This window comes from Talpa europaea (assembly GCF_964194135.1).
Source record: "Talpa europaea genome assembly, chromosome: 10".
NCBI classification, from domain to species: Eukaryota; Metazoa; Chordata; class Mammalia; order Eulipotyphla; family Talpidae; genus Talpa; species Talpa europaea.
This window is the reverse complement of record NC_140077.1, coordinates 71,713,521-71,740,019: the sequence shown is the minus strand read 5'-3', so window position 1 is coordinate 71,740,019 and position 26,499 is coordinate 71,713,521. Positions and strand designations below refer to the sequence as shown.

Here is a 26,499-nt window from a genome sequence, read left to right as displayed (position 1 = left end):
GACGCTGCGAGTAAGATCTCCCATTAAAAAAAGTTAATAGGGAGGAAAAGCGGCAGGTCCCAGTGAGAACTGGGACACGGAAGATAAACAGGTGACTCCAGCAAACTGCCCGAAGAAGAAAGTGGCCATAAAAGAGGACCAGAAGGGAGGAAAGCGCAGAACCCTGCTCCCCTCCCCCACCCACAGAGGCGGCACTCTCCGACCAGCAGAGAGGAGGGAAACAACAAACTAAAAGGACCAACAAGAACAAACTACGCAGCAAGCGGGACTGTGAGTGGAAAGGAACTATTTCAGCCACCACACCCCGTGAACGGGAGCTGTGGAGAATCCTGCAGGATCCCCCGCAGCGGTGCGCTCCAGGCGCCATTAAAGAGAGACCCCGCCCCCCAGGAGGAGACCAGCACCAGCACACAGCCCCAGGCCACCCCGGTAAGCTTGCACCGGAAAAGCGGCGCGCTGGAAAAGCAGACGCGGATCGAGATTGGGATTGCGCGGAAAAGCGGCGCGCTGGAAAAGCAGACACGGATCGGGATTGGGATTGCGCGGAAAAGCGGCGCAGACCAGAATCGGGATCTCACGGAAAAGCAGTGCGGTTGAAAAGCAAGCGCAGGTCCCCGCGCCTGCGACCTAGGCTTGCGGGGAGACGCGCGGAGGCCCTCACTGAGTGAGCAGGAACCAGGCGCCCAGGCATGGGAGCCGGATTCAAAAGGCGCCATTCCCGCGCCACTGAACTGGGCTACAGCCCGCGTCCTGGAACTGAGGGCTTTGGAACTGAGACCCGGGGCACGAAATTAGGGGCGTGGGTTCCCCACGACGGTGGGGCACAAGGCAGACACAGCACCCCAAAGCCGTTGAGGTTTACCCTACCATTCCCGCTCTGTTCCCAGTCCCACGGGGTGGAAAATCAGCTCCCCAAGGGCTCTAGGAGAGATCTCTGGCGCCACCTAGCGACTTGAAGCCAGCAGAGGCTCCTGGAGGAGCCAGTGGCTGGGGAGTTAGCCCACGCCGGGCCCCTTCCGACCAGTAGTCTGAGCCCACAGGGGGAGCGAGCACCCACAGCCGGGGCAGACCAGGCGCGCAGAAGAGTGTGCCTGAGACCGGACGCGCAGGGAGTGTGTCCCACATCACCATTTTAGAACAGGGACATTTCTTCAGTAAAGACTACATTTCTTCAGTAAAGAAGGCTTCCTCAGGAGCCAGAGGTGAGCGGGGGAAGTCCGCCCACGCCAGACCCCCTCTGGCCTGCAGTCCAAGCCCAGAGGGGGAGCAGGAACCCACCGCCGGGGCAGACCAGGCGCACAGGGGAGTGTGTCCTCACATCGGCATTTTAGAACAGGGACCTTTCTCCAGTAAAGACTGCTTGAAACTGACATATGGCTCCAGGAGGAACCAGAGGGGAGCAGAGAAGCTCGCCCAAGATGCCAGCCAGTCCCAACAAGACACTGTCCCAACGCATACGGAAAATTAGAAAACAGACAGTAGGGAGTAGAAGAACCACACGCAACCTAGCAACTCCCCAGGGAAAAAGCACACCACAAAAAGAAAACCAGCCCCCAGATTGCAACGACAGTAACTTGGAAGAACTTCTGAGCCTTCCAGAAAGAGAATTTAAAATTGCCGTGATTAAAAAACTGACAGAAGTCATAAAGGAAAACAATGATAAGGGAAAAATAATCAACGATCAGAAGAATGCAATCGAGTCCCTAGAGAGGGAAAACAATGGTCAGAAGAATGAAATTGAGTCCCTAAAGAAGGAAGTAAAAGAAATGCAGGAGATCAAAGAATTAATGGAAGAACTAAAGAATTCTGGGAAAAGCAATGAAAGCAGAATAGATGAAATGGAAGAACGAATAAGTAATCTTGAAGACACAGAAATAAAAAGAACCAAAACAGAAAAGGAAAGAGAAGTACGAAGGAAAAAGAACGAAGAAAGACTTCGGGAACTATCTGACTCCATGAGGAAAGGAAATATAAGAGTTATAGGAATACCAGAAGGAGAGGAGAGAGATGTAGGTACAGAGAAAATATTCAAAGAGATAATTGAAGAGAACTTCCCAAATGTGAAGAAGGAGCTGAAAATTGATATACAAGAAGCAAGAAGAACACCAAACTTCCACGACGAAAGGAAAAATACAGCAAGACACATAATAGTAAAGCTCCCAAGAATCTAGGACAAGAAAAAAATAATGAAGCTGGCAAGAGGGAAGAAACAGATAACATTCAAAGGAAAGCCAATCAGGCTGACATCAGACTTCTCTGAAGAAACACTACGGGCAAGGAGAGAGTGGAGGGACATAGTCAACAAACTCCAAGAAAACAGATGCCAACCAAGAATACTCTATCCCGCAAAGCTTTCCTTCCTCTTTGAAGAAAGAATATGGACCTTCCCAGACAAACAGAAACTCCGGAATTTCATTACAACTAAACCCCCACTCCAAAAAATACTACAAGGAGTCCTAAAGCCAGAACCTCAGAGGGACGAATAACAATGAAAGAAGGCCAAAAAAAAAAGTTATTAAAAGAATAAATAAATAAAATCAAAGGAAAGAAAATCACAATGGCAAATACAGATGCTAACATATCAATATTAACTCTAAATGTAAATGGACTAAACTCTTCAATAAAAAGACACAGAGTTGCAGCCTTGATTAAGAAACAAAACCCAACCTTTTCCTGTCTCCAGGAAACACATTTAGCTACAAAAGATAAAAAATAGGCTTAAAGTTAAAGGATGGAAAACAATCCTACAAGCAAATGGACCAAAAAAGAAAGCAGGAACAGCTATACTTATATCAGATAAAACAGACTTCAAACTCAAAAAAATAAAAAGAGACCCCAGTGTTCACTACATTATGATCAAGGGGACAATACTTCAAGAAGAAATAACACTCATTAACATATACTCACCAAACGAAGGAGCACCAAAATATATCAGACAACTGTTGTCCTCTCTGAAAACAGACATCAGAGAAAACACATACGTAGTGGGAGACTTCAACACACCACTATCAACAATGGATAGATCAACAAGACAAAAAATAAGTAAAGAAACTAAAGCTCTAAATAAGGACCTAGAGCATTTGGGCTTAACAGACATCTATAGAACACTAAACCCAAAAAAAATGGAGTACACATTTTTCTCAAGTGCACATGGATCATTCTCCAGGATCGATCACATACTGGGGCACAAGACAAACATCAACAGATACACCAAGATTGAAATCATACCAACCATTTTTTCTGACCATGAAGGCATCAAACTAGAAATAAACCATAAAAAGAAGGCAAGGAACTATTCTACCTCATGGAGATTAAAAACAAAACTACTGGAAGACCACTGGACTAATGAGGAGATCAAAGAAGAAATTAAAAAATTCTTTGAATTGAATGACAAGGAGGACACTAATATCCTAAATGTATGGGATGCAGCAAAAGCAGTAATAAGAGGAAAATATATAGCAATAGAAGCTCACATCAAAAAACAAGAAAGAACTCAAAGAAACAACCTAATCTCGAAGCTCAGAGATCTAGAAAAAGAACAACAAAAAAACCCCAAAACCAGTAGAAGAAAAGAAATAATAAAAACCAAAGCAGAAATAAATGAAATTGAAACTAAAAAAACAATCCAAAAGATCAATGAAACCAAGAGCTGGTTCTTTGAAAAAATCAATAAAATAGACAAACCCCTAGCCAGGCTCACAAAGGAAAAAAGGGAGAAAGCACAAATAAACAGGATCATAAATGAAAGAGGAGAAATCACAACGGACACAGCAGAAATCAAAAGAATAATCAGTAACTACTATGAACAGTTATATGGAAACAAGTTCAACAATCTAGAGGAGATGGACAAATTCCTACAACTCTACAATCACCCAAAGCTAGATCAAGAAGAAATAGAACACCTAAACAGACCAATTACAAGCAGCGAAATTGAAATGGTAATCAAAAACCTTCCCAAAAACAAAAGCCCAGGACCTGATGGATTTACAAATGAATTCTACCAAAGATTCAGAGACGAATTAGTGCCTATCCTTCACAAACTCTTCCAAAAAATTGAGAAGGAAGGGACAATACCAAACATGTTCTATGAAGCCAACATTACACTAATACCAAAACCGAATAAGGACAACACAAAAAAGGAAAACTACAGGCCAATCTCCCTAATGAACACTGATGCAAAAATCCTCAATAAAATTTTAGCTATCAGAATCCAACAATGTATCCATAAGATAATTCACCACGACCAAGTAGGATTCATTCCAGGGACACAAGGATGGTTTAACATCAGAAAATCAATCAACGTTATCCAACACATCAACAAAAAGAAATATAAAAACCATATGATAATATCAATAGATGCTGAGAAAGCTTTTGACAAAGTGCAACACCCATTCATGATAAAAGCCCTTGAAATTCTTGGGATAAAAGGAACATACCTCAACATCATAAAGGCCATCTATGACAAGCCAACAGCCAGTATCATCCTCAATGGTGAAAAGCTGAAAGCAATTCCATTAAGATCTGGAACAAGACAAGGATGTCCACTCTCACCACTGCTTTTCAATATAATACTGGAAGTCCTAGCCAGAGCAATAAGACAAGAGAAAGACATCCAAGGAATCCAAATAGGAAAAGAAGAAGTCAAACTATCACTATTTGCAGATGATATGATAATATACATAGAGAACCCCAAAAACTCCACAGAAAAACTAATTCAACTTATCAATCAATTCAGTAAAGTGGCAGGATACAAAATCAACACGCAAAAGTCAGTAGCCTTCCTATACACAAACAATAAATCTGAAGAAGAAGAAATAAAAAAAAAAACATCCCTTTTATTATCGAAACAAAAAAAATCAAATATTTGGGAATCTAACAAAAGAGGTAAAGGACCTATACAAAGAAAATTATAAAACACTGTTAAAAGAAATAGAAGAAGACACAAAGAAATGGAAAGACATCCCCTGCTCATGGATTGGAAGAATAAACATTATTAAAATGGCCATCCTACCAAAAGCAATATACCGATTCAATGCTATTCCAATCAAAATGTCAATGTCATTCTTCAAAGAAATAGAACAATTATTGATGAAATTCATATGGAATCACCAAAAACCCCGAATAGCCAAAGCTCTCCTGAAAAAAAAAGAAGGAAATGGAGGCATCACACTCCCAGACTTCAAACTCTACTACAAAGTCATAATCATCAAAACTGCATGGTATTGGAACAAGAACAGACATACAGACCAATGGAATCGAATAGAAAATCCAGAAATAAACCCACAGATTTATGGTCAACTAATCTTTGACAAAGGAGCAAAGACTATGCATTGGAGCAAAGAAAGTTTGTTCAATAAATGGTGCTGGGAAAACTGGGTCGCTACATGCAAAAGAATGAAGCTTGACCACTACCTCACAACATACACAAAAATCAACTCAAAATGGATTAAAGAACTTGACATAAGACCTGAAACCATAAAATATATAGAAGGAAATATAGGCGAAACACTACGTGATTTGCACATCAAAGACATCTTTACAGACACATCACCCAAAGCAGTGATAGTGAAGGCAAAGATAAACAGCTGGGACTACATCAAATTAAAGAGCTTCTGCACAGCAAAAGAGACAATAACAAAAACAAAGAGAAACCCCACCAACTGGGAGAACATTTTTGCACCCAACGCTAATGATAAAGGACTGATCACAAAAATCTGCAAAGAGCTGATGAGACTCAATAACAACAAAGAAAATTATCCAGTCAAAAAATGGGCAGAAGAGCTAAAAAGAAACTTCTCTGAAGAGGAAATGCAAATGGCCAACAGGCATATGAAAAAATGTTCAACATCACTTGTCATCAGGGAAATGCAAATCAAAACTACCATGAGATACCATCTTACACCAGTGAGAATGGCACATATTAAAAAAACTAGCAACAACAAATGTTGGCGAAGGTGTGGAGAAAAAGGAACTCTTCTGCACTGTTGGTGGGAGTGCAAACTGGTCCAACCACTGTGGAGAGCTGTGTGGAGATTTCTGGACCTACTAAACATAGAGCTTCCATATGATCCAGCAATTCCACTCCTAGGTATTTACCCAAAGGACACAGAAACATCAATTCCAAAGAACACCTGCACCCCTATGTTTATAGCAGCACTGTTTACAATAGCTAAGCTTTGGAAACAACCCAAATGCCCAAAAATAGATGACTGGATCAAGAAGATGTGGTACATATATACCATGGAATATTACTCAGCATTCAAAAAAGATAAACACATGCAATTTGCAGCAACATGGATGGCGCTGGAAGGGATCATGCTCAGCGAAATAAGCCAGAAAGAAAAAGAAAAATACCGGATGGTCTCACTCATAGGAGGAATCTAGAAAACTTAAATAAGGGACCAGGAAAATGATTAACTATAAGAAAGTGAAAATCAAAATCAACAAAAAACTATGAACCAGAGACACTTTTCGGGGGGCGGGGGCGGGAGGGGAGGGACTGGGGTCAGAATGGGGGGGGCTGCAATTGTATGGGGAATATAAAAATAAAATTTATTATTTATAAAAAAAAAAAAAGATGATGAATGGGTTTTAAAGCCTAACCTTCTGCTATTTAAGAGAAACTCACCTTACCAACAAAGACAAGCATAGACTTACAATTAAAAGTTGAAAGACATTTATACAAGCAAATGACAACTCCCCCCAAATCAGGAACAGCTATATTTATGTCTTATAAAATAGGCTTTCAGTTAAGGAAGGTGAAAATGTAAAGAAAGACACTATAGTATAATCAAGGGTCTAATGCAACAAGAAAAAATAACACCTATAAATATATAGATACTAATGATAGAGCACTAAAATCCATAAGACATTAACAGAACTTAAGAGAGATATTGTTAATAACACAATAATTCAAGGGGATCTTAACACTGTACTTACAACAAGGACAAATCAACAAGACAAAGTAAAATAAGGAAACAACAGCTCCAAACAAGGATCTGAACAAATAGTTCTAGCAGACATCCATAGAACATTTTACCTTAAAACTGCTACATACATTTCTTTTCAAGTCCACATGGAACATCTTCAAGAATAAACTATGTCTTGGGACAAAAGTCAATTGTCAATAAAACCACAAAGATTGAAGTTATACCTAGTAACTTCTCTGACCACAATATCATAAAACTGGAAATCAACTATAAGGAAAAAAACAGGAAAAACTATGACTATATGGAGAATAAACAACATGTTACTTAATAGCAATTGGGTAAGAGGAATCAAAGCAAAAATTAAAGAAATACCTTGCGATGAATGAAAATGATGTTGTGTTACTAGATTATATGGTCTGCAGCCAGAATAGTCTTTTTTTTTTAAGATTTATTTATTTATGCATAGAAGAGCTGGCGTACAGGCCAGAGGTGTGGGAGTTGAGAGGATTCACTAGAGACAGAGTGGGGAACAGAGCAGGCAGCAGGCGAGACAGGAGAGGTCTGCTGCACCATGTGGGTTGCTCCCTGGCTGGGGATCAAACTCATGCTGCAGAGGCTGTGGCCTGCTTCATAGGTTGCATCTTAACCCCTTCCACCACCTGGGAGGCCCCCCGAAGCAGTCTTAAGAGGGAAGATAATTGCAATACAGGACCATGTTAAAAAGAAAAAAAAAAAATCCCAACTAAACAATCTAACATCACACCTAAAACCACTTGGAAAAGAGGAACAAATTGACTTAAAGTTAGTAGAAGGAAGGAAATAATGAAAATATGAGTGAAAATAAATGAAATAGAGATAACAAAGACTATTAAAAAAAAAGTGAAACCAAGATCTTGTTATTTGAGAAGATAGATAAAATAGCTACACCCCTACCTAAACAAACAAAAAAAGAAAAATTTAATACATAGAATCACAAATGAATGAGGAGAAATTACTACAGATAACACAAAGATATGATAATACAAAGATTATGAGATTACTATGAACAACTGTATGCCAATAAATTTGATAACCTTGAAGAAATGGATACTTTCCATGATCAAAAAACCTATGAAGACTAATACCTCAGAAAGAAATAGATAAATTATCACAAATATAGAAATTGAAACTATAGTAAAAAATCTTCCCAAGAAAAAGTCTAAAACCAGGTTACTTTCCAAATGAATTTTATCAAACTGTCAAAGAAGAACTAATGCTCAAATTATTTTTAAAAATACAAGAAAGAATCCTTCTTAGTATATTTTATTACCCAGAACTAAGACAGCACAAGAAAACTGTAGACCGATATCCTTGATGAACATCAATGTAAAAATTATTGACAAAATACTAGCAAATCTGATATTCAACAATATTCACAATATATCTTATGATATATTGTGATATATAGTCAACAATATATCACAAGATTTATATACCACGATCAGTGGGATTCATCCCAGGGATGCAAAGGATGGTTTAATATACATAAATTAATTAATGTAATACACCATGTCAATAGAAGGAAACTTTGGCAATACGTTCCATGATATCAACAATAAAGATATTTTTGGTGACTTGAGGTAATTAAAAACAAAAATAAGTAACTGGCGTCATCTCAAGTAAAAAAGCTTCTATATAGACAAAGAAAATACAAGATGATTAGACACCCTACTGAATGGGAAAAAGCATTTTACATGATACATAACTGATAAGGGATATATATATATATATATCCCTTATATATTTTTATATATCCAAGATATATAAAAAACTCATACAATTAAATAACAAAAAGACAAATAATTCAATTAACAAATGGACAGCAAATATGAATGTATAATTCATTAGTCAGGGATATCCAAAAGGCATATGAAAAAATGTTCATTGTTACTCCTAATAAGAGACATGCAGATTAAAACTTCAGTGAGATACTATCTCACACCCACAAGAATGGCATGTCAAAAAGAGCCCCACAAGTGTTGAGAGGATGCAGAGTAAAAGGAACCCTACTATACTGTTGGTGGAAATGTGAAGTGAGGAAACCATTATGGTGTGTCATCTGGATTTGCCTTAACAAAGATAGAAATACCATATGAGCCAGCAATCCCACTCTTGGGCATATGCCCACAGAATATGAAACCATCAACAAAAATATTCACATGTTCTACAATATTTACAGCAGCATTATTTACAATAGTTAGGACATGGAAGCAGCCTGAATCTCCTTCAATGGATGAGTGGATGTAAAAGGTGTTTCACAAACAAAACACAGAAAATGACATAGCCACAAGAAAGGATGAAATACAGTCATTTCCAACAAAATGGAGGGAATTTGAAAAAAAATTATATGCAGCAGAACAAGTCCGGTTGATTAAAAAAATCATTGGACATTCATATACCAGACAATTTGACAATGTAAAACACTTTCAAAAACTACTGAACATCAACAAATATCCTAAGGGCTCTGAGGTTAAGAGGGAGGAGGAGGGGAAGGGAACAAGGGAAGAAAGAGCTCATCTTCTTAAATAAGTGAGCAGGGTGCCATTGCGTTTCTGTACCACAACTTCTATATTCATCCATCTGTCCATGGGCATTTAGGTTTATTTCTGTGTCGTCTTGGCTATTGTGAACAAGGTTGCTGTGAACATAGTTTTCAAGTTTAGTGTTTTCATATTCTTTGGATAATACCCAGTGGCATTGCTACATTATATGTTTATTTCTATTTTAAGTTTTTTAAGGAATCCTCATAGTGTTTCTCATGGAGGCTGGATCAGTCTCCAATCCCACCCACAGAGTGTGAGAGCTCCTTGTTCACATCCTTGCCAACATTTGTTGCTTCTAGTGTTTCCAATTATTGGTGTGAGGCAATAGCTCATCATGGAAGTGAATTTTAAGGAGCGATGCAGACTGCTGGAAGGGGGGCAATTTTCATTAGGCTTTCAAGTTTCAGAAATTGTTCATGGGCAATCCTCTCCTCTGCAATGAGTGCCTTGAAGAACTCACACAAGGCGAGTGATCCCAGGTTGGAAGCCACGATGCAGAACTATTTCCTTACTTATTGTTGATGAAATTGAGGCTCAGGCAGGGTACGTAAAACCTCAAAGTTATCAAATGAGTTGTTGTTTGAAATGAGTATTGAATAGTGGGACATATGTCACCTGGACTCACCAGCCACTGAGAGTTGACTGGGCAAGGAAATGAAGCAGCTCTGCAGCTTATGAAAGTTGAAACATCTTCCTGTCATTTTAAACTCTGAGTAGATGTTCTTCAGATGTAGCTCCTATTTCCTTAAAGGGTTGTGTCTGCTAAATCACCCTAGACCTAGAGCTGGTCCCCGTATCCCCGTTAAGTCTACTCATATAAATGATTTGAGGGGGAAACAGGCCATAGAATGGGCAGTTCCTTCTCTTTCCTATTTTCGTCCCTGAATTCATCCTCTTGCTTCCAGATTGTGCCTCACTCCAAGGGCAGAAAAACCTAATTGATTTTTATCTGTGATTTCTGTCAGTGACCAGGTAGGGAAACTTTTCTCACTGGTTCCTCCCTCCCCACCTCAGTAGCTGGGGCCATAGGCAAACAGAGGTTGTTCTTCTGTACTTTACCCAATTGCAGGTGTGAGGGCCTAGGGCACAGGGAAAGACGTGAAGTGATTCCTCTCTTTAGAGTGTGAAGATTTGTTGGAAAAAGAAAAAAATTCCTCGTCCAAACTTGATTTCTATGCTTCCTTTCCAAAACATGGACCTTCGTATCTGACATTCCATTCAAGTTTATATCAAACCTGGTGTGAGTCAGCCCAGGCTATTGTACCAAAGCACCAGAGATTGAGTATCTTCAACAAGAGACATTTTCTCACAGTACTGGAGAGTCAAAGTCCAAGATCAAGGTACTGGCTAGGTAGGTTTCATTCTAATACCTCTTCTCTTTATTTTGTAGGTGCTGCCATCTTGCTGTATGATCACTTGACCTCATTGGTCTCATGTGGGAGGATAGAGAAAGGGGTGCAATGTCTCTGGTATCCCTTATATGGGCACTTGTTCTGTCATGAGGGCCCTTACCTGCATGACATAATTAAAAGACCCATCTCCAAGTACCATCACACTAGGAGTGAGGGCTTCAACATATAATTGGGAGGGAAAGCAAATATTCAGTCTATAACACCCAGGGAAGAAGACTTTCTGACTTTCCAGATGAGAAGCCAAGTCGCAGATAAGTAAATATATTAGGCTGAATTAGTAAGAGAGAGAAGTGAAGGAGGGCCAGATCTGTGTGGTCTCCTGAGGGCAGGCAGCTCTCCTTCCTCCCACTGAGCCTAGAGCCTGCCTCGAAGCCAAAGCTGCTTTTTACACTTTCTTAAAAGGATGTAGTAGTTTAAAATATGTCCACAAATTCTTTGCTACTCTACCCTTCAAAAGGTAAAATCTAATTTCTCCCCCCCTATAATTCCCTTTGAACAAATAGAATGTGATAGAATGAGAGTGTGAGATTTCTGAGATTAGATTTAAATTTCACCATGACTTCCTCCTTGCTCTCCTTCTTGGGTCACTGACTCCAGGGAAGAATGCTGCTGTGTCATGGAGACATTCCAGAAACCCTACACAGAGGCCCACGAAGCGAGGAATCAAGTCACCTGCCAATAACCAGTGAGGAAATGAGGCAGCCAGTAGCTTCGTGAGCACAGAGTCTGGGGTTTGGACTGTCCAGCCCCAGTCAAGCCTTCAAGTGATTGCAGGCCCTACCTGTCATTTTGACTGTAACCTTATTAGAGATCCCGAACCCAAACCCTGGGTTTCATTCCCAGATTTCTGACCCACAGAAACAATGAGTTAACATATACTTATTGTTTTAAGCTGCAAAATTTTGGGAGTAGCAATAGATAATTAATAAAAAGGGAAAAGCCTTTTATGTATTCTCAGTTTTCCATTCTCCCATCACCCAAGCTACCAAACCATGTTAACATTTCTGAGCATCAGTTTCCTCTTGTAGAAAATAATGTGGTATTTTAAAATAACATGTGGTATGCCCGGTGCACATGTGCTCAGCACTGGAGAGCTTCAAATAGGTGCTCAGTAAACTAGCTGTGAGCATCTTACCAGCTGTGTGACTTCTCTAGATTAATTTTATTGGCTTCAGATGCCCATTTCCTTTACACGAGGTGCCAACCTTGAACTTATGTTATTGTGTTTTGTATGGTGGCGAGCCCCAACTGTTTGAACTTCCAGCTGAGGGTCTTGTGGCTTCTCCATTTCAGTACAAAGAACCTCGAAGTAGAGAACCTACTCCTTGCTCTTCTTCTGTAAGCCTCCATTCTTAATCCGAACCTTTCATCTTAGAATTTTAGCTTTGATGCTGCCCACTTCCTTCCTATGGTTACTTTAACCGAAGTGAGTCAGGTCTTACTGAAAAACTGACCACAGTCAGTCAACTCCCACCCTCACCCCAGACCAGAGCTACCTGGGTAAAGTGTGGGGGGATCAGTGTTTACTCAGCTCATTCTTTCCCCCTGTCCTCCAAGTCACGGGGCTTCGAGTAGGGCTTCCCCAGCCACCATGCCCCTCCCAACAGAGCATGTTAAGGTCAAGCTCACACTTGGCGGCTCAAAGGGGGAACGGGAGCGCCGGCAGCCTGCCTCCTTGGGCTGCCTATTACCTTGGCCAGTTCACTTACATGTTTTATTCTATTCAGTCTAGTCTGGTCTTAGCCTAAGGAGGATTTGGTGGGGATTTTTATTTTTATTTATTTTTAAAGATTTATTTATTTATGCATACAAGGGCTGGGGTGCAGACCAGAGGTATGGGGGTGAGAAGATTCACCAGAGACAAAGAGTGGGGAGCAGAATGGGCGGATCGTCTGAAATAAACTGCTGAGGGGAGCAGCGGGTGTGGCAGGAGAGGTCTGCTGTGCTTTGTGGGTCAGCTCCCTGGCTGGGGATTGAACTCATGCTGCAGTGGCTGCAGATAGCTTCAAAGTGCTGAGACTTAACCCCTTGTGCCACCAGGGAGGTTTGGTGGGATTTTTAGTTGTGAATTCCAGCAACAACCAGTAGTGTGCACTGAGACCATCTCCTCATGCTGGGAGCTGGTGGGCGCTTTAATCCTCACCATAACCCAGCACATTTGTATCCACCCCTGGACCTCAAAGAAGCAAGAAACACACATAGGACACACACACACACACACACACAGAAATTTTCTTTTTTTTTTTTATAAGTATGGAATCTCATGTTTGTTCTTAAAAATCAATATAATCTTGAAGGATTTAAGGAGAATTTCTCAAAGAATTGAGCTTAAGGTTAGACTAGGCGATCTTTGCTGTTGGTTTTTGAAATGAGAATAACTTTCACCCCTGATCAGATCTGGAACCTTTCCTGTCGCAGGCATGCAGAATTCATCCATCTACTCTCTTCTATCTTGGAAAATTTGAGGGAGCGATTTTCTTTAGCTAGAAGTCAAATGACATCACAACATGGTTTTATAAGACCCATTTATTTATTCAAAATTAAAATCTGCAATGAAGACAGACACACAATGTGACATTCCCAGAGGAATTGAATTACTTCTAGTTAAAACTGAGTTCTATTAGAACCAACTTTATGTTTTTATAAATAATAAGCTGGCCACAGATTTGAGGAATGAAGTGTTTAGGCAATGAAGTCAGGGGAACCCCTGTGAGCAGCCAGAATAATAATTATCAAAGGGACTCCTTAGTTTATCTTCCTAAGAATCTCCTAATATGATAGGAGCCCCAGACCCAGGGGCAAGAGAAATTAGAGGAAGGAAGGAAAAACAGCGATAAAGTGTGGTCAGGCTTGCAATGGAAGCTTTAGTTAGCTCCCCAAGGAACATTCTTTTCCTTATATAACTTAGAATTTCTTTTAAAATACTCAAACACCATAGGGTATCAACCTATGGAAACAGCTTAAACAGGTAAAAATAATAAATATTGAAAAATTATAATATTGGGCTTCTGCCTAAATAGTTCACAGAGAAGCTCAATAAATAAATAGAAATGGGAGTTGAGGTATCAGAAATAATAAATATTCTAGGAGAGAGGAGGTATGACAGGGCTTTCCAAGGAGCTGATTCAGAACCCTGGATCAGGGGTGTTTCATCCCTGATCAGGGGTATTTCAGATTTTCGTCTTCATTGTCATGTAGACTTCTATGTAGTTGATGAAGATGTCAAACTCGCTCATGGCTTTGTTGACGCCTTTCTCTTGGAGCTGGGAAGAGAGGGAAAAAAGGTGAAAACTCCAAAGGGAACTTTGGACGGGTGTGGCCCTGGGGCGGACCCTCGCTCCCTGGTGTTGGGAGGCTAAAGACTGACCCTGAACCCAGCTTTGGGAAGGGCTGTGTGTTGACCTGATGTCTGGCTCCGGGTGGAAGAGGAACATCCCCTTTGCCAAGTACATTGCTTTTCAACAGTTTTAAAGGTCATGTGCTCACATGATGCTTATTCACAATTTGATGAAAAGACACGAGAGGAAGCTACTCTGAGAGCTCAACAGTGAGAGAAGGGTGCGTTTTTAGGGTTGTGCCCCCCCCCCCACCATCCTGGACCAGGTCCCGCGCTGCTGGACCCCCACCAGGTGTGTGCCCCAGGCGCTGGGCTTCTGCCCCATGCATCCAGCCCACAGAGGGGACAGAGGCCACATGACTTCTGGGAACCAGAGTTGGCAAGATTTGTTGGAAGTGTGAAACCCCATTTGTTTTAAGAGCTAACATTCTCAGAGAGAATGTGCCAGAGAGAGTAGGGACCAATTCCAGAAAATGAGGCTTCTGCTCCTTGCTCTGAGTTTTGGGGCGTCTGGCTGAAGCCTGGGTGTATTTGTATGTGCGCACGCACGTGTCAGCTTCCTGCACGTGTGGGCTCAGCCTGGCTTCCCAACAAGCTACTTTCTGTTTCCTTTGTTACTCTCCCCAGCACCCAGCTCAGCCCACTCCTAGGCTGCCTGGCTGAACCCGCAAGCCTGTGAAGGCTGCGCACAGTCATTTAGAAACCCCCAAAGACACTTCACAGAAGACAGATGTAACCAAAGCAACAGCTCCCGCTGCCTGAGGAGATCACACAACTTTCTGGGTTCCCACACTCCCTGAGTGAAGAAGGGGGCCGGTTTAGCACCAACTTCTGCCCCTTGGGCTGTGGGCAGAGGTCATGTTCCCTGAAGCCACCCTGCCAGCAGCCAGGCTCACCTTACTGAAGGCTCTCTTCACCTGCTCCACTGCCTTGCTCTTATTTTCACAGGGCAGAAATCGATGCTGTGGGGGGAAAGAGAAAGTGTTGGTGACACCAACTCCCAGATCCAAGTTCATAGGACTAGGGGACAAGCTGGTAGCAGAGCAGCTCCTGGGGAGACCAAGGCCCCCCTCACTGTTCCTCATGGGACAGAGAAGCAGCAACCGTGGGAGGCACTTGGGAGGTTTCCTGGGCTGGGATGAAAGCCGGGTCTTGGAGTCCCCTCCCTCTCAATACCACAGCACTTGCTAGAGGTGCAGAGCCCTCTGCTCTACCTCTGCATCTGTCGCTGCCCACTCCTTCCGTCCAGCTAGGGGCCCATTTCTAACTGCCCGGGGACTAGAGATAGTTTCAGCTGTGAGCACCAACAGAGACAAACTTGATTTCCCAGTGTTAGTGAGAGAATAAGGGGAACCAGCAATGAGGCTATTATTTCAGTTGGAGAGATAAGTTATCTGGGGGTCTATCCCCAGACACTACCCTGGAGTGAGTAGCCCCAGCCCTTCTCATATAAGAAGGAGACTGCCCATCAGCTGGGCCCCAGGTGGGGTTCTGCTGTTAGGAGACTGAGAATAAGAGGTTACCCGGGTTTGCTCTCCTAAGAACCTCACTCTGGCCCTTGGCTGAGCCCTTACCTAGGCCCACAGGGACCAGGAGGCTCTGATGGCAGATTTGGGCCCCTTTCATGCAGAGAGGGGGAATAGTTAATAACCCACAAGTGACTCACAAATAACAGGAAAGCTGTTTGCAAATCTTCACATGTAAATGCCTAACAGCTTCCCCCACCTCCTGCTCAGAAAGAAATGAGCAAGAGATGGAGCTCCAAATGGAACTGTCTCTGGCCACAGTCAGCGCTATGCCTCGGGTGTGAGTAGAGGCAGGAGATGGTGTTTTCTGGGAGAGCAGAGGGAGGGGAGGCCACTCACACAGCGTCGCAGCCTCAGCCTGAGGGTCTTCAGCTTCTCCCCCAGGAAGTTCACGTGTTCCTTGATGTCTGGGCTGTGGTTCTCAGCCTGGGGCATCACCTCCTCCAAGTAAAACTGGATCATCTCAGACAAGGCTTGGCAACCCAGGTAACCCTAAGGGCAGGAAGCATGGGAGGGGGGTGTGATTGGGAGGAAGGGCTGTCAGCATCAGAAGCCAGCTTTGTCTTGGGGATCTTCCCTAACCAGCTGCCTCCCCCAGAACTGACCCCTGTGGGGTACACGCCTTCTGCTGAGTTAAGGTCTTCCCACTTCTCCTTTTCAAAGCGAAGGAAGCAGAGCAAGCTCCCTGCAGGCACGCAGCGGTGGCTGCCTATCTTAGTCACGCCGCACCCCCAGGCGGCTCTCACCTTAAAGTCCTCCAGCAGGGACCCGTTCAGCAGCATACTGTCCAGCTGGTCCTTCATTTGCTGCAAGAAGAACAAAAGGAGAATGAACTTGAGGTTGGGGAAACACCTGATTTGAATGCCTTTCTGATATCCTTTTAATTAGAGAGTTTTTGATGTTTTCACTCAAAGCAGCACTGGCCTGAAAATGGAAAGGAAGGTTTTCAAACAGGACATTTAATGGTCCTATAACTGTTAGTTAAATCAGGTCGTCTCTCTCAGGATCAAATTATTTTATAAATCTGGCCCAATTTGAAGCCAGGGCAGAGCTTGGCTCTGGCTTGGTCTTCTTGCAGGGTAATACTAGGCTGCCCGTGCCAACTGCAGTGCCCGCATCCCCCCTCCTGTGCGTCTTCCCTTTGCTTTTCTTGCTCCCTGTGCTTCAACTTTGGAAGGTGTCTGGGAAAGAAACTCCTCCTAAGGAAGGCATCCCCAATGCGAGGTGCATCTGGGTCCCAGAAGCCCTCTTAGCAGGGTCTGGGGAACAACCTCTCTTCCATTCACACCTCTCAGCTGAGGAAGAATTGGGCTCCAGGGAAATCTGAGAGGTTTCTGAGCACAGGAGACACCGTGCATTTCCATTTAAAGCAGATTTTCTTGCACATCTGCTACATGAAATAATGGGGATTGGACCCCATATCTTGACCTGAGACTCTTAAGAATTCCAGTTGGGGAAGATTGAGTGCTAGGGATGGAGAGGAAGAAGACAGAGGATTTTTAGAACTCGAGCAGAATGCCTAGTTTGGGTAGCCGCAGGAAGCAAGGAAGGACAGGAGGCATCATACTCACAAAGAAAGTCTTCACTCTGTTGAAGGCAGATCGGAGCTCTCGGAGCATGTGGGGCAAGCCGGCTGGGAAGTGGGTGCAGCTGCTCTCAGACTGGCTGCGGTGGTCTGGGCTGGCCCCCACTCCAGCCAGGAAGACCAGGCAGCAGAGTAGTACTGAGCTGGGCATGGCGGAGGTCTGTCTTCTTCCAGTCGGCCCCGTGGTTTGCTTTTGCAAGAGCAAGCCCCTGATGTGTGGACCTTTACCTACTTCATCCCCCTTTTATATTGTGGGTTCACTGAATTGAGAGGCCCATTCATAAAAAGCCACAGTCACTAATTTCCTGGCAAAGGTTTTTTTCTAATTAAAGCTCCTCCCTTAGAGTTCCAACTTTGCATTCGTTGAAGATTTAAATTTTGCATTGTAAGCAAAGAGGATGGTTAAAAGACGAACGTCTGCATTATGGCTATTTATAGGATGAGCTACATCACTCTCCTTTTAAAAATAATTTTTCAGTTTCTCTTAATAAAAAAAAAGTTGATTTCCTGGGGTTTACAGCTGTTCTGTGCAGAGGCTCAGAGTTGTGGGTTCCACTCGTGTGCTCTTAGGTCACAGTGACGTGGACAAACCTGCCGTTCCACAACACATTGGGATTGACAAATTATAGCAAGTTGCTAAATTGGGAAAGTCACTTCAGCACTCTCTGCCTTAGTTTCCCCAAATAAAAATGAGGATTTGAGCGATTTATCCTCTAAGTTTGCTGCTAGTTCCTTCATTTCATGTTCCAAGATTGCACTGAGAGGACAGACGGCTTCCCACAGGTAGGCCAGGCCATGGCTATGCTCCCGGCTCCTTCCTGAGCCCTGGGATTCTTCATCCTCAGGTCTGGGCTCCTGCCTCAGCCCTCCCCGTCCTTGGGGGAAGTCAGGAAGAGGAGTCCACACTTACTGACGCTCAGTGTCCATGACCTGCATTGTCTCCGTTCCACAGTGAGCAGCTGAAGCGCAGAGGTACACGGCAGGAGTCTGAGCCCAGGCCCTCCTTATGCTAATGACAAGCTCCTTGCCCCACTCTACACCCTCCCGGGAGGCCAGAATGAGAAGGCTGGGTTGGGGACCATAAGGGTTCTTTTAGCTGTAAGCTCCTGTGGCCGAGACTTAAATTTGAAAGATGGGGAGGAAGTAGAAATAGCAAAGAAAATGAGTCAAGAATCTATGCAGACTAGACAGCAGGTTCCTTTCTTTCCTTTTGCCTGTTCCTTCTGCTTTTCCCCAAAGAAGATTTAATCATCTTATCTTGGTTGCACATATGAGTGGTTGTGTGCATGTGTGTGTGTGTGTGTGTGTATGTATATGTGTGTGTGTGTATGTGTGCTATGGGGCTGAAGGGACAAGGATTCTTTTATACCACTATTCAGATATCTGGCAGGTCTCTGCTTTAACCCCTCTTCTACAGGGGCTCCTACTATAACCCCAGTGAAGACAGTATCTGGAAAGGTCACTGACCTGGAGTGGGAGAGCATGAGACCTGGGCTCTGTCTCTTTAAACCCAGGGCAGGTCTCTTGCTTGTTTTTCATCTGTCCCAAGGGGGCTACAGTACCTGCTTTGTATGGGGTGGGGCTTGGGAGTTAATAAGTGGGTCCAAATGCAGGATATTCCAGCCTTTCCCTCATTTTGTTGTGCTCCTGCAATATATATATATATATACACACTATATTATATATATATACACACTATATATATACACACTGTATATATATACACACACACTATATATATATACATATAATATATACATACACACATACACACATACATACATACACACACTGTGGGTCAGGATCAGAGGGCTGTGGCCTCCTTCCAACCCTTTGGGAAATATTAGTGTAGAACCCTAAGATTCATGAACCCTAAAGAGCCTTTTTAAAATAGGAAGACAGCTAACTTGGGAATTGTTCCTGCCAGGTCTATCTGTGCTTAGGGGGCTGTGTTTTGTCACCAGGAAGCAGAGAGAAAGGCTAGGAGCTGGCTTTGGCACCCCTTCCACCCTTCTCCTGCCCTGATGTCTCCTGAGTTTTCTGGGTTGCTCTAGCCTCTGAGCTGGGTTTGCCAGAAGTGGCCTCAGCACAGCAGACCAGTCAGGACCCAAGTGTTGAGCTAGGCCAGGAGGTCCTTCTTCCCAGGAGGCGTGGCCCTTCTTGCCTTTGTTTGCTGTTATAGTCTGTGGCTCCTCCTTTCCTGAGTCGACAGCCCCACATAACCATTATCCACGTAATGCTACATCTCTCCCCCAATTACTTGTGAGTGCCCTGAAGCAGGTGGTTATTTTATTATTTTTTCATGTACTGGTGCTGAGCACAGGATCTGACCCATGGGAGGTATCAGGTATGCAGTGTCCTCTTTTCTGTGTGGGGTGGCATAGCAGCATCCCTGCCAGCCTGGCCGGGGCATGAAGGCAACAAGGTGGAGGAGACTGGCCTTGGCACAGAGGGCTGGGGAGGGCGACTCAGGAGCAGGTGGCATCTTCTTATCACTTGAAATATTTATGTAGATACACATGCATACAAACGCACAGAAGACAGCCAGGAGAAGGGAGATGGAAAAACCATTTCTATCTCTCTTTAATCGGCACTTATGTAGGTCAGCCTCTGACTTTGTATATACTTCAGAATGTATGACCAATTATCTCAAGCCATTGGTTGAACAGTTGATTATTTCTCATTAATTTGAAATCTTGAAATCTTTGTCCTTTCTCATCTCAAAATTTTCAAATCTAAATGGTCAGAGATAACCAAGGTGAGTTTCTTGATGCAGTTCTTTAATTAACAAATGGATGTTTTCCTCACCAGTGTATCTCACAGGATTAACATCAAGCTAATATAAGAGAATAGGGATGTATATTTTGGAATGAACACTCTGCTTTTACAAAACAACAAAGTCAACAAAGATGACTAATAATTCTTAAGGCTGTGAAGATACCTGCTCACCTGAAGTGTAGTTAGGATCTACTGGGAAAGGCCCAAGCTCATAGCTCATGTCTGAGACATAGATGCCAACAATCGGCATGTTAGGAGATTGGGTGTCAGTTCGATGGCAGAGCACACTGCAGGGAAGGAGGCCAGAGAGCTGATACCTGTGGGTGAGGGGGGTGTCATTCTGGGCACCCTTTGGTCCTGTGGATTTCCAAGGGACAAAATGCCATCGTCAGACTGAGCTCCTCGAGGGCCAGTAGCTTGAGTCCAATTTTCCCGGAAGTGCAGATGCAGAGCAGGTGTTTAATAAATGCGTATCCAATTAACTTTTAATAAGCTGCCAGAAAAAAAAAAAAATCTCTGTCCAGAGAGCTAAGGAAGGGAAACCAGAAGGGAAAGGGAAATACCTGTCTTCTACCCCTGCTCCAGAATATTCCCTAATTTCTGTATTAAGATGCAAAAGAAAGAAAAGGTGTCTAAGTATGACTAAAGATATAGATATGTCTCACCCAACAACAGGTTTAGAGGTAGGGCAATCTAAGGCTAGAACAGTGCTGATGTGCCTTCCAGAACCTACTTTTTCTGCCTTTTCGCTCTCCTATTCATTACTCCAAGATGTCAGGGGGAAGAGAGGTGGGTGAAGCCCAAGGTGCAAAGGCATGCCAGGCAAGTTATTTTGAAAAACTCCATTCAGTAAGTTTCACCACTTTAGCTGCAGCTACAAAGGAGTTAAGGCAAACTAAGAACTAATGGTGCGTGCGTGCGTGTGTGTGTGTGTGTGTGTGTGTGTGTGTGTGTGTGTAGATTTTGGAGGGTCTTATCTATCAGTCTTATAAGGAATCTCAGCTGGTCTCATGCTCGGCAAAATGGAAGACTTCTTGGCACAGATGCTTTGTGCCTATGTCAGCCCCAAGGGCGGAGAACAGGCGCCCTGGGCGCTGCAGGAGAGCTGGGAAGGGGCTGGTGGGCTCAAGAATCAGCTGGCAACGTTGTCACCCAGTGGGGAGTCGGCTGTGGATGCTGCAGGCAGAGAAGGCCAGGTGGATGGTTTCCTGCCAGGGAAGGGAGGTGAGTGTCCTCATGAGGACTCCCCTTGGATCTTGGCTTCCATTGCCATTAGTAGTTAGAGTTTAAGGCTGTTAATAGGACTTTCATTTCTTCTTGCCTAGGACATCTAGTATCTACAATAGTTTCCCCAATTTGAAATTTCTAGTATCACCTTGAATAACCTTCCTCAACTCCCTGGGCAGAGGCTTCCTTAGTGATTCTGGTGCAAAAGGCAGGGTCAACAGCCCAGTGTATGGTATCACATCCCCAAGGGTGGCTCATGGGGGCCCATGAGGATCCTGCAAACCACAGCGGAAGGGTGGCTCTGTGGACAACCAATGTGGAATTCCCCTTTGTGCAACTGGGGCGCCAAATCAAGCAGTTTGGATTTTCCTCAGGGGATGGACACTGTGATCTGTGACTTCTCATATGAGAAATTTGACTTATAGGGGCCAGGACAGCAGGTGCCGGGGCCCTTGCCACCCAGAGCTATGCCTGTTTTCAGCCTGTGCATGTCTAACTGGGTTGAGTGGGCTCCAGATCCTGGGGCACAAATGGACTTTTGCAGGTCCAGAGCCACCCTCTGATGGGGTTTTGTTTCCTCAACTCTCTGGGTGGCTGACACCTCAAAAACAACATACCTGAGCAGGCCTGGCCTCGTGCCTTGCATGACTTGTGTGGTCGCACCGGGTCCATGCTGCAAAGGTCTGCCCTTGCTCTGCTGTTGCTGTCTTGAAGTTCTTAACACTTTTGAATAAGGGGCCCCGCATTTTCATTTTCCCTTGCACCCCAAATTTATGTAGTCAATTCTGTATATGAAACAAAATTTACTTCTTTCTCTGATCTCACCTTCATCCAGTGTTCCTTAACTCTGCAAATGGCACCATCATCTAACCATACAGGCTAGAAACCTAGAAGTAATTTGTTGGTTCCTTCCTCTCTTTTGCCAACCTATCTCCAATCTATTACCAAGTCTGCTAGATTTTTCTGCACAAGCATTTTTCTGATATGCTTATTTATATTTTTTATCTGTCAGTAGCACAGCAACAATTGTCTGATTCAAGTTACCATCTTTTCTGTCCTGGGTCCCAAAATAAACATCTAATTGGTATGCCATTCTCTAAATTATTTTCTACTTTGTAGCCAGAATTGTTATTTCCAAGCACAGATCTGATTATAACTTTCCCCTTCTGAAACCTTTCGAATGGCTTCCTACTTTCTCTTTCTTGGCAAAATAAGGACTCACATTCTTAATCCAACTACAGCTCCTCTTAACATCTGACCCTTATGCATTTTGCATTCCAACTTTACTGACCTTATAAGCCCCCCATCCCCCCATTTATCCCAGCTTCTCGCTCCTGGTACAGGCCTTTGCACATGCGGTTCCCCCTTCTTAGTTGATTTTCCCCTTATCTTCCTTCATCCTTCAGTCCTCAGCTCAGTTGTTAACTTTCTCAAATGAATTTTTCCTTTTTCTTCACCATAATCCAGAGCTTCTGGGTCTACCTTCACAGCACATCTTGCTTCTTGTTTTTATAGAGCTAATGTTAGTTTGTAATCATGTATGTAGCTAATGTGGTCATTTCTTTGATCTCCATCTCTCTCACTAGACTTTAACTTCTATAAGGACAGGACTCAAGTCTATTTTTGATAACCTTTTGCCCAGTATTTAGCACAATTCTGGGCACAACCAAGGATCTCACGTTGGTGAGACTGACTGAGTGACTGACTGTGCTTCCTAAACAATTGTGGCTACAACTGCCTATATGTGTGCCTTCCAGCTTATGTAAAGTAAAGATTTAATTCACTTGAGGAAATAGCTATCCTCATAAGGTATGTGCCTGTTTAATTTAGCTTTTTCATTTTTAAAAACTAATCTAATTACTAAACAACACTCTTATAGACATATGTTAATCAAATCCCCCATGGTGGAACACTACAAGTGTCCTAGGTCATAGAATGTCAGAAGTGGAAGGCCTTGGGACATTATTTAGTCCATAACTCTCATTTTACAGACAGGCAAGGCCCAAAGAAGGAAGTGATCATCTCAGGCACTAGAGATAGTTAATGGCAAAGAAGGAATCTGAAACTAATTCCCTTTGCTTTATTCTTAAATCAGTACCTAACTCCTTGATTTAGCTGAGTGTTAACTCAGAATTCTCATCGTCTGCACCAAGATTGAAAGGGGGTTGTTTAAGATGTGAGTGGTATATACATTGGGTTGCGGCAGTGAAAAGTTGAAAGTCTGAGAAAGTAAATATTCACACATAAAACAGTTACAACTCCCACATGCACCCGTTGGGTACTTAAGTCTGTGCTGGGAACTGAGGATAAGGGTGAGGGTTGCATAGATATTTTTTGTGTTAGGGAAATAGTTCCAATCTTAGAATATTTGCTGACATGAAAGTGTTTCAATTTATTGTAGCTTGTTTCTGAGACAGGACTGCAATCGTGTCGAAAAGCACAATTTGGCACCCTTATCTACCGCTGTATCCCTAAAGCATCATCTCCTTCAAGACACTTTTTCAAGACAAGAGAGAATTGAGCAGTTACCTCCCTTCATTTTGCCGATTCTAATCTTTGTCTCTAAATCCTCAAGCACATCCCGCGTCCTGATCTGTGCTTCGGCCCCGTCTGCATGACATGTGCAGGGCCAGGTGCGCCCGCCCTCCTGGCTTCCTGCCACTTTCATCCGCTGTGACTGCCGTTTGTATGTCAGCCCAGGACACAGGGCTGGGAGTCTCAGGGGCAAGGAGTGGGTGTGGGTATCCAGTGTGGTCTCAGATCCCCAAAGTCAGTTGTGCTCAAACCACTTGCATTCAGATCGCCTCTAATTCTTAAAAATCGTTGAGGCGTCCGAAGAGCTTTTAGGTATGTGGGGTTAACACTCATTGAGTCAGAAACTAAAGCTGAGAAGTTAAAAAAAAAAGATGACATTTCAAAGTCACTATAATAAGCCCATTACATGTTAATATAAATACATTTTTTAAATGAGAAATAACTATTTTCCAAGTCAGAACGCATTTTTAGTGAGTAGAATGGAAATTTGTTCCAAATCTCTTTACATATCTGATTTAACAGGAAAAGATGTGTGTTTTTACATCCGCTCATACACTCAACTTGCTGCAATGTGTTGCTTGGACTGCAGCACAAGAGACGCGCCCACACTCACATGGCTGTGTTGTTGGGGAGGAAGGACCCTTGGAGGTCCATGGGCCATTTTGAGAACTGCTGGCTTACGTTTTTAACAAAAATCTCTGTGTGAAGCTCTGTAAGAGGAGGGCGATCCTAGGGTGACCTCAGAGGACCGACTGGGGTATACCCACAGGGCACCTGGCTGGCTGGGGGAGGGAGGAGCCTCTGCACTGCTGCTGTCTTCTTTATTCAGTTTCCAGGTGGCCAGTGGGCCCCCTGGCTCCACCGCCGGTGTCACGTGCCTCACGCGGTGCTTGTGGTTTCAGCCCAGAGCCCCTGAGGTTTGGAGCTGATGTGCGGTGTCCACTCTGCTACTGTGAGCTCCCTTCTCTGGTGGCCCTGGCCTAGGACCCATTGTTGGCCAGCGTGGCCAGGGCCGGGGCAGCGGGAGGGCTCGGCTGCAGGCCTAGGTGGGCCCTGCTTTCCACTTCACTATGATTCTTCTCTATCTTTCTTGCTTTCTTGTTCTCGCTCTCTCCTTTGATTCTGAGGGAACAGTTAAGAAACCCTGGTTTCTTTTTGATTAATTTTGTACTTTCTCAGTTTTCAGAAGAGCTTTGAAAAAAAAAAAATCAGCCATTTTTCCAGTCCATCTGGCCAGAATTTAGCCAGTCAAATCAACACAATTGGCCTTCCAGCCTCTTCTCATCCCTTGCAAAGTTGAGTGGTGTGTATGGTCAGTGGACTCTCATTAATCTGGCAAATTTAGAATCCACTTTGATAAGGTGGGCACTTTAGACACTAGGTCAGGCCTAGCGTGTCTGACCAAATTCAAGGCTGTGACACCTGTTTACCCAGTGGAAGTACATGCTCTTCTCCTGAGCGGAGTCTTAAATATAGAGTTCAAAACTACATACCCCTCTAAGGTTTTGATGCTTTTGATGATTTTCAGGGTTTTAAAACACTTATTATTCTTTCAAAAATTGAAGAGAATGCTTGTGCCGTGGCTTTTGGGTGATCTGCACTGTTCCTGTCAGTAAGGTCAGGAGAAGGGGCTTGGGTATAGATTGTATCAATCAGTGGATTGACTGGTGTTGTAGGAGAATGGTGAGGGGTTAGACACAGAGCTTCTTTAACAGGGCACACATGGACTCCTGACAGCAAAGGCTGAACTCTGACAGAGAGCACCTGTCCTCCCTACTCTGCCACCCCTCACTGCATGACCACCCCCGCCTTCAACCTCTGGGTCTGTGTTTGGTTCCTGGAAACCACGTGATGTGCCCGGCCTCAGTCTGGCCTTTGCAGTCAGGTGTGGTGGTTAAGTGTGTGAGCCCTGGAGTCACACTGAAATTTGCAATCCTGCTCTATGCCTGCCCATTGGTGTGACCTTGTACTAAGTTTTCCTGTGCTGCAGTATCACAGCGGGAGGTGATGACTGTTAACTTCACCTCTTGTAAGGACTGAATTAAATAGTTGATGTACACAGTGCTTAGGTGAGTGCCTGGCACATCTGCTGTGGTTGTGGATCTTTCTTGGGGCAACACTCAGTTGTTGGAGCTGGACTTGAAGCCTAGAAGAGGACACTTCACATTACAGGGAGGATAGGGCAGGGGGACAGAGAAATCAACCCCGTAGTAGAAGGAACTCTGACTCGGGTTTCCAGGAGAAAGAGGAGAAAAACTTTCAGTCCACTGAGATCCTGACATGCTCCTTTTCAACCCTCAGCTTTGCTTTCTGCAGCTATAGGTGGGGGGGGGGGGCTCCCCAGCTTTGTTGTCTTCCTAAGCAACTTTCCAAATCTTATCGTGTGGTGAGACTCTCACGCCCCTCTGCACCCTGTCCCGCCTCCCCAGGCGTCAGCTGGCACGTGTGGCTGATGCACACTTTCCCTCCTGCCAACCCATTAGGTCAGCTCCACGCCAGGCCTTCAGCTGCCTCTAGCTCAGCGCTTCTGCCCAGCCCTGGAAGTGCCATTCCGTAAGAGAAACAAAACCTTTTCCTCAGGCAAATTT

The 26,499-nt window shown here is 43.8% G+C and overlaps 1 protein-coding gene across 1 annotated transcript; it reads right to left on the bottom strand.

The window, feature by feature from the left end:
* Positions 1 to 14,093: 14,093 nt before the first annotated feature.
* Positions 14,094 to 17,522, bottom strand: IL10 (interleukin 10; the record flags this gene model as incomplete). Its single annotated transcript, XM_084244920.1, has 5 exons — positions 14,094 to 14,186; positions 15,157 to 15,222; positions 16,126 to 16,278; positions 16,533 to 16,592; positions 17,358 to 17,522. 5 exons carry the CDS (start codon positions 17,520 to 17,522, stop codon positions 14,094 to 14,096), a joined length of 537 nt encoding a protein of 178 aa, XP_084101046.1.
* Positions 17,523 to 26,499: the final 8,977 nt, after the last annotated feature.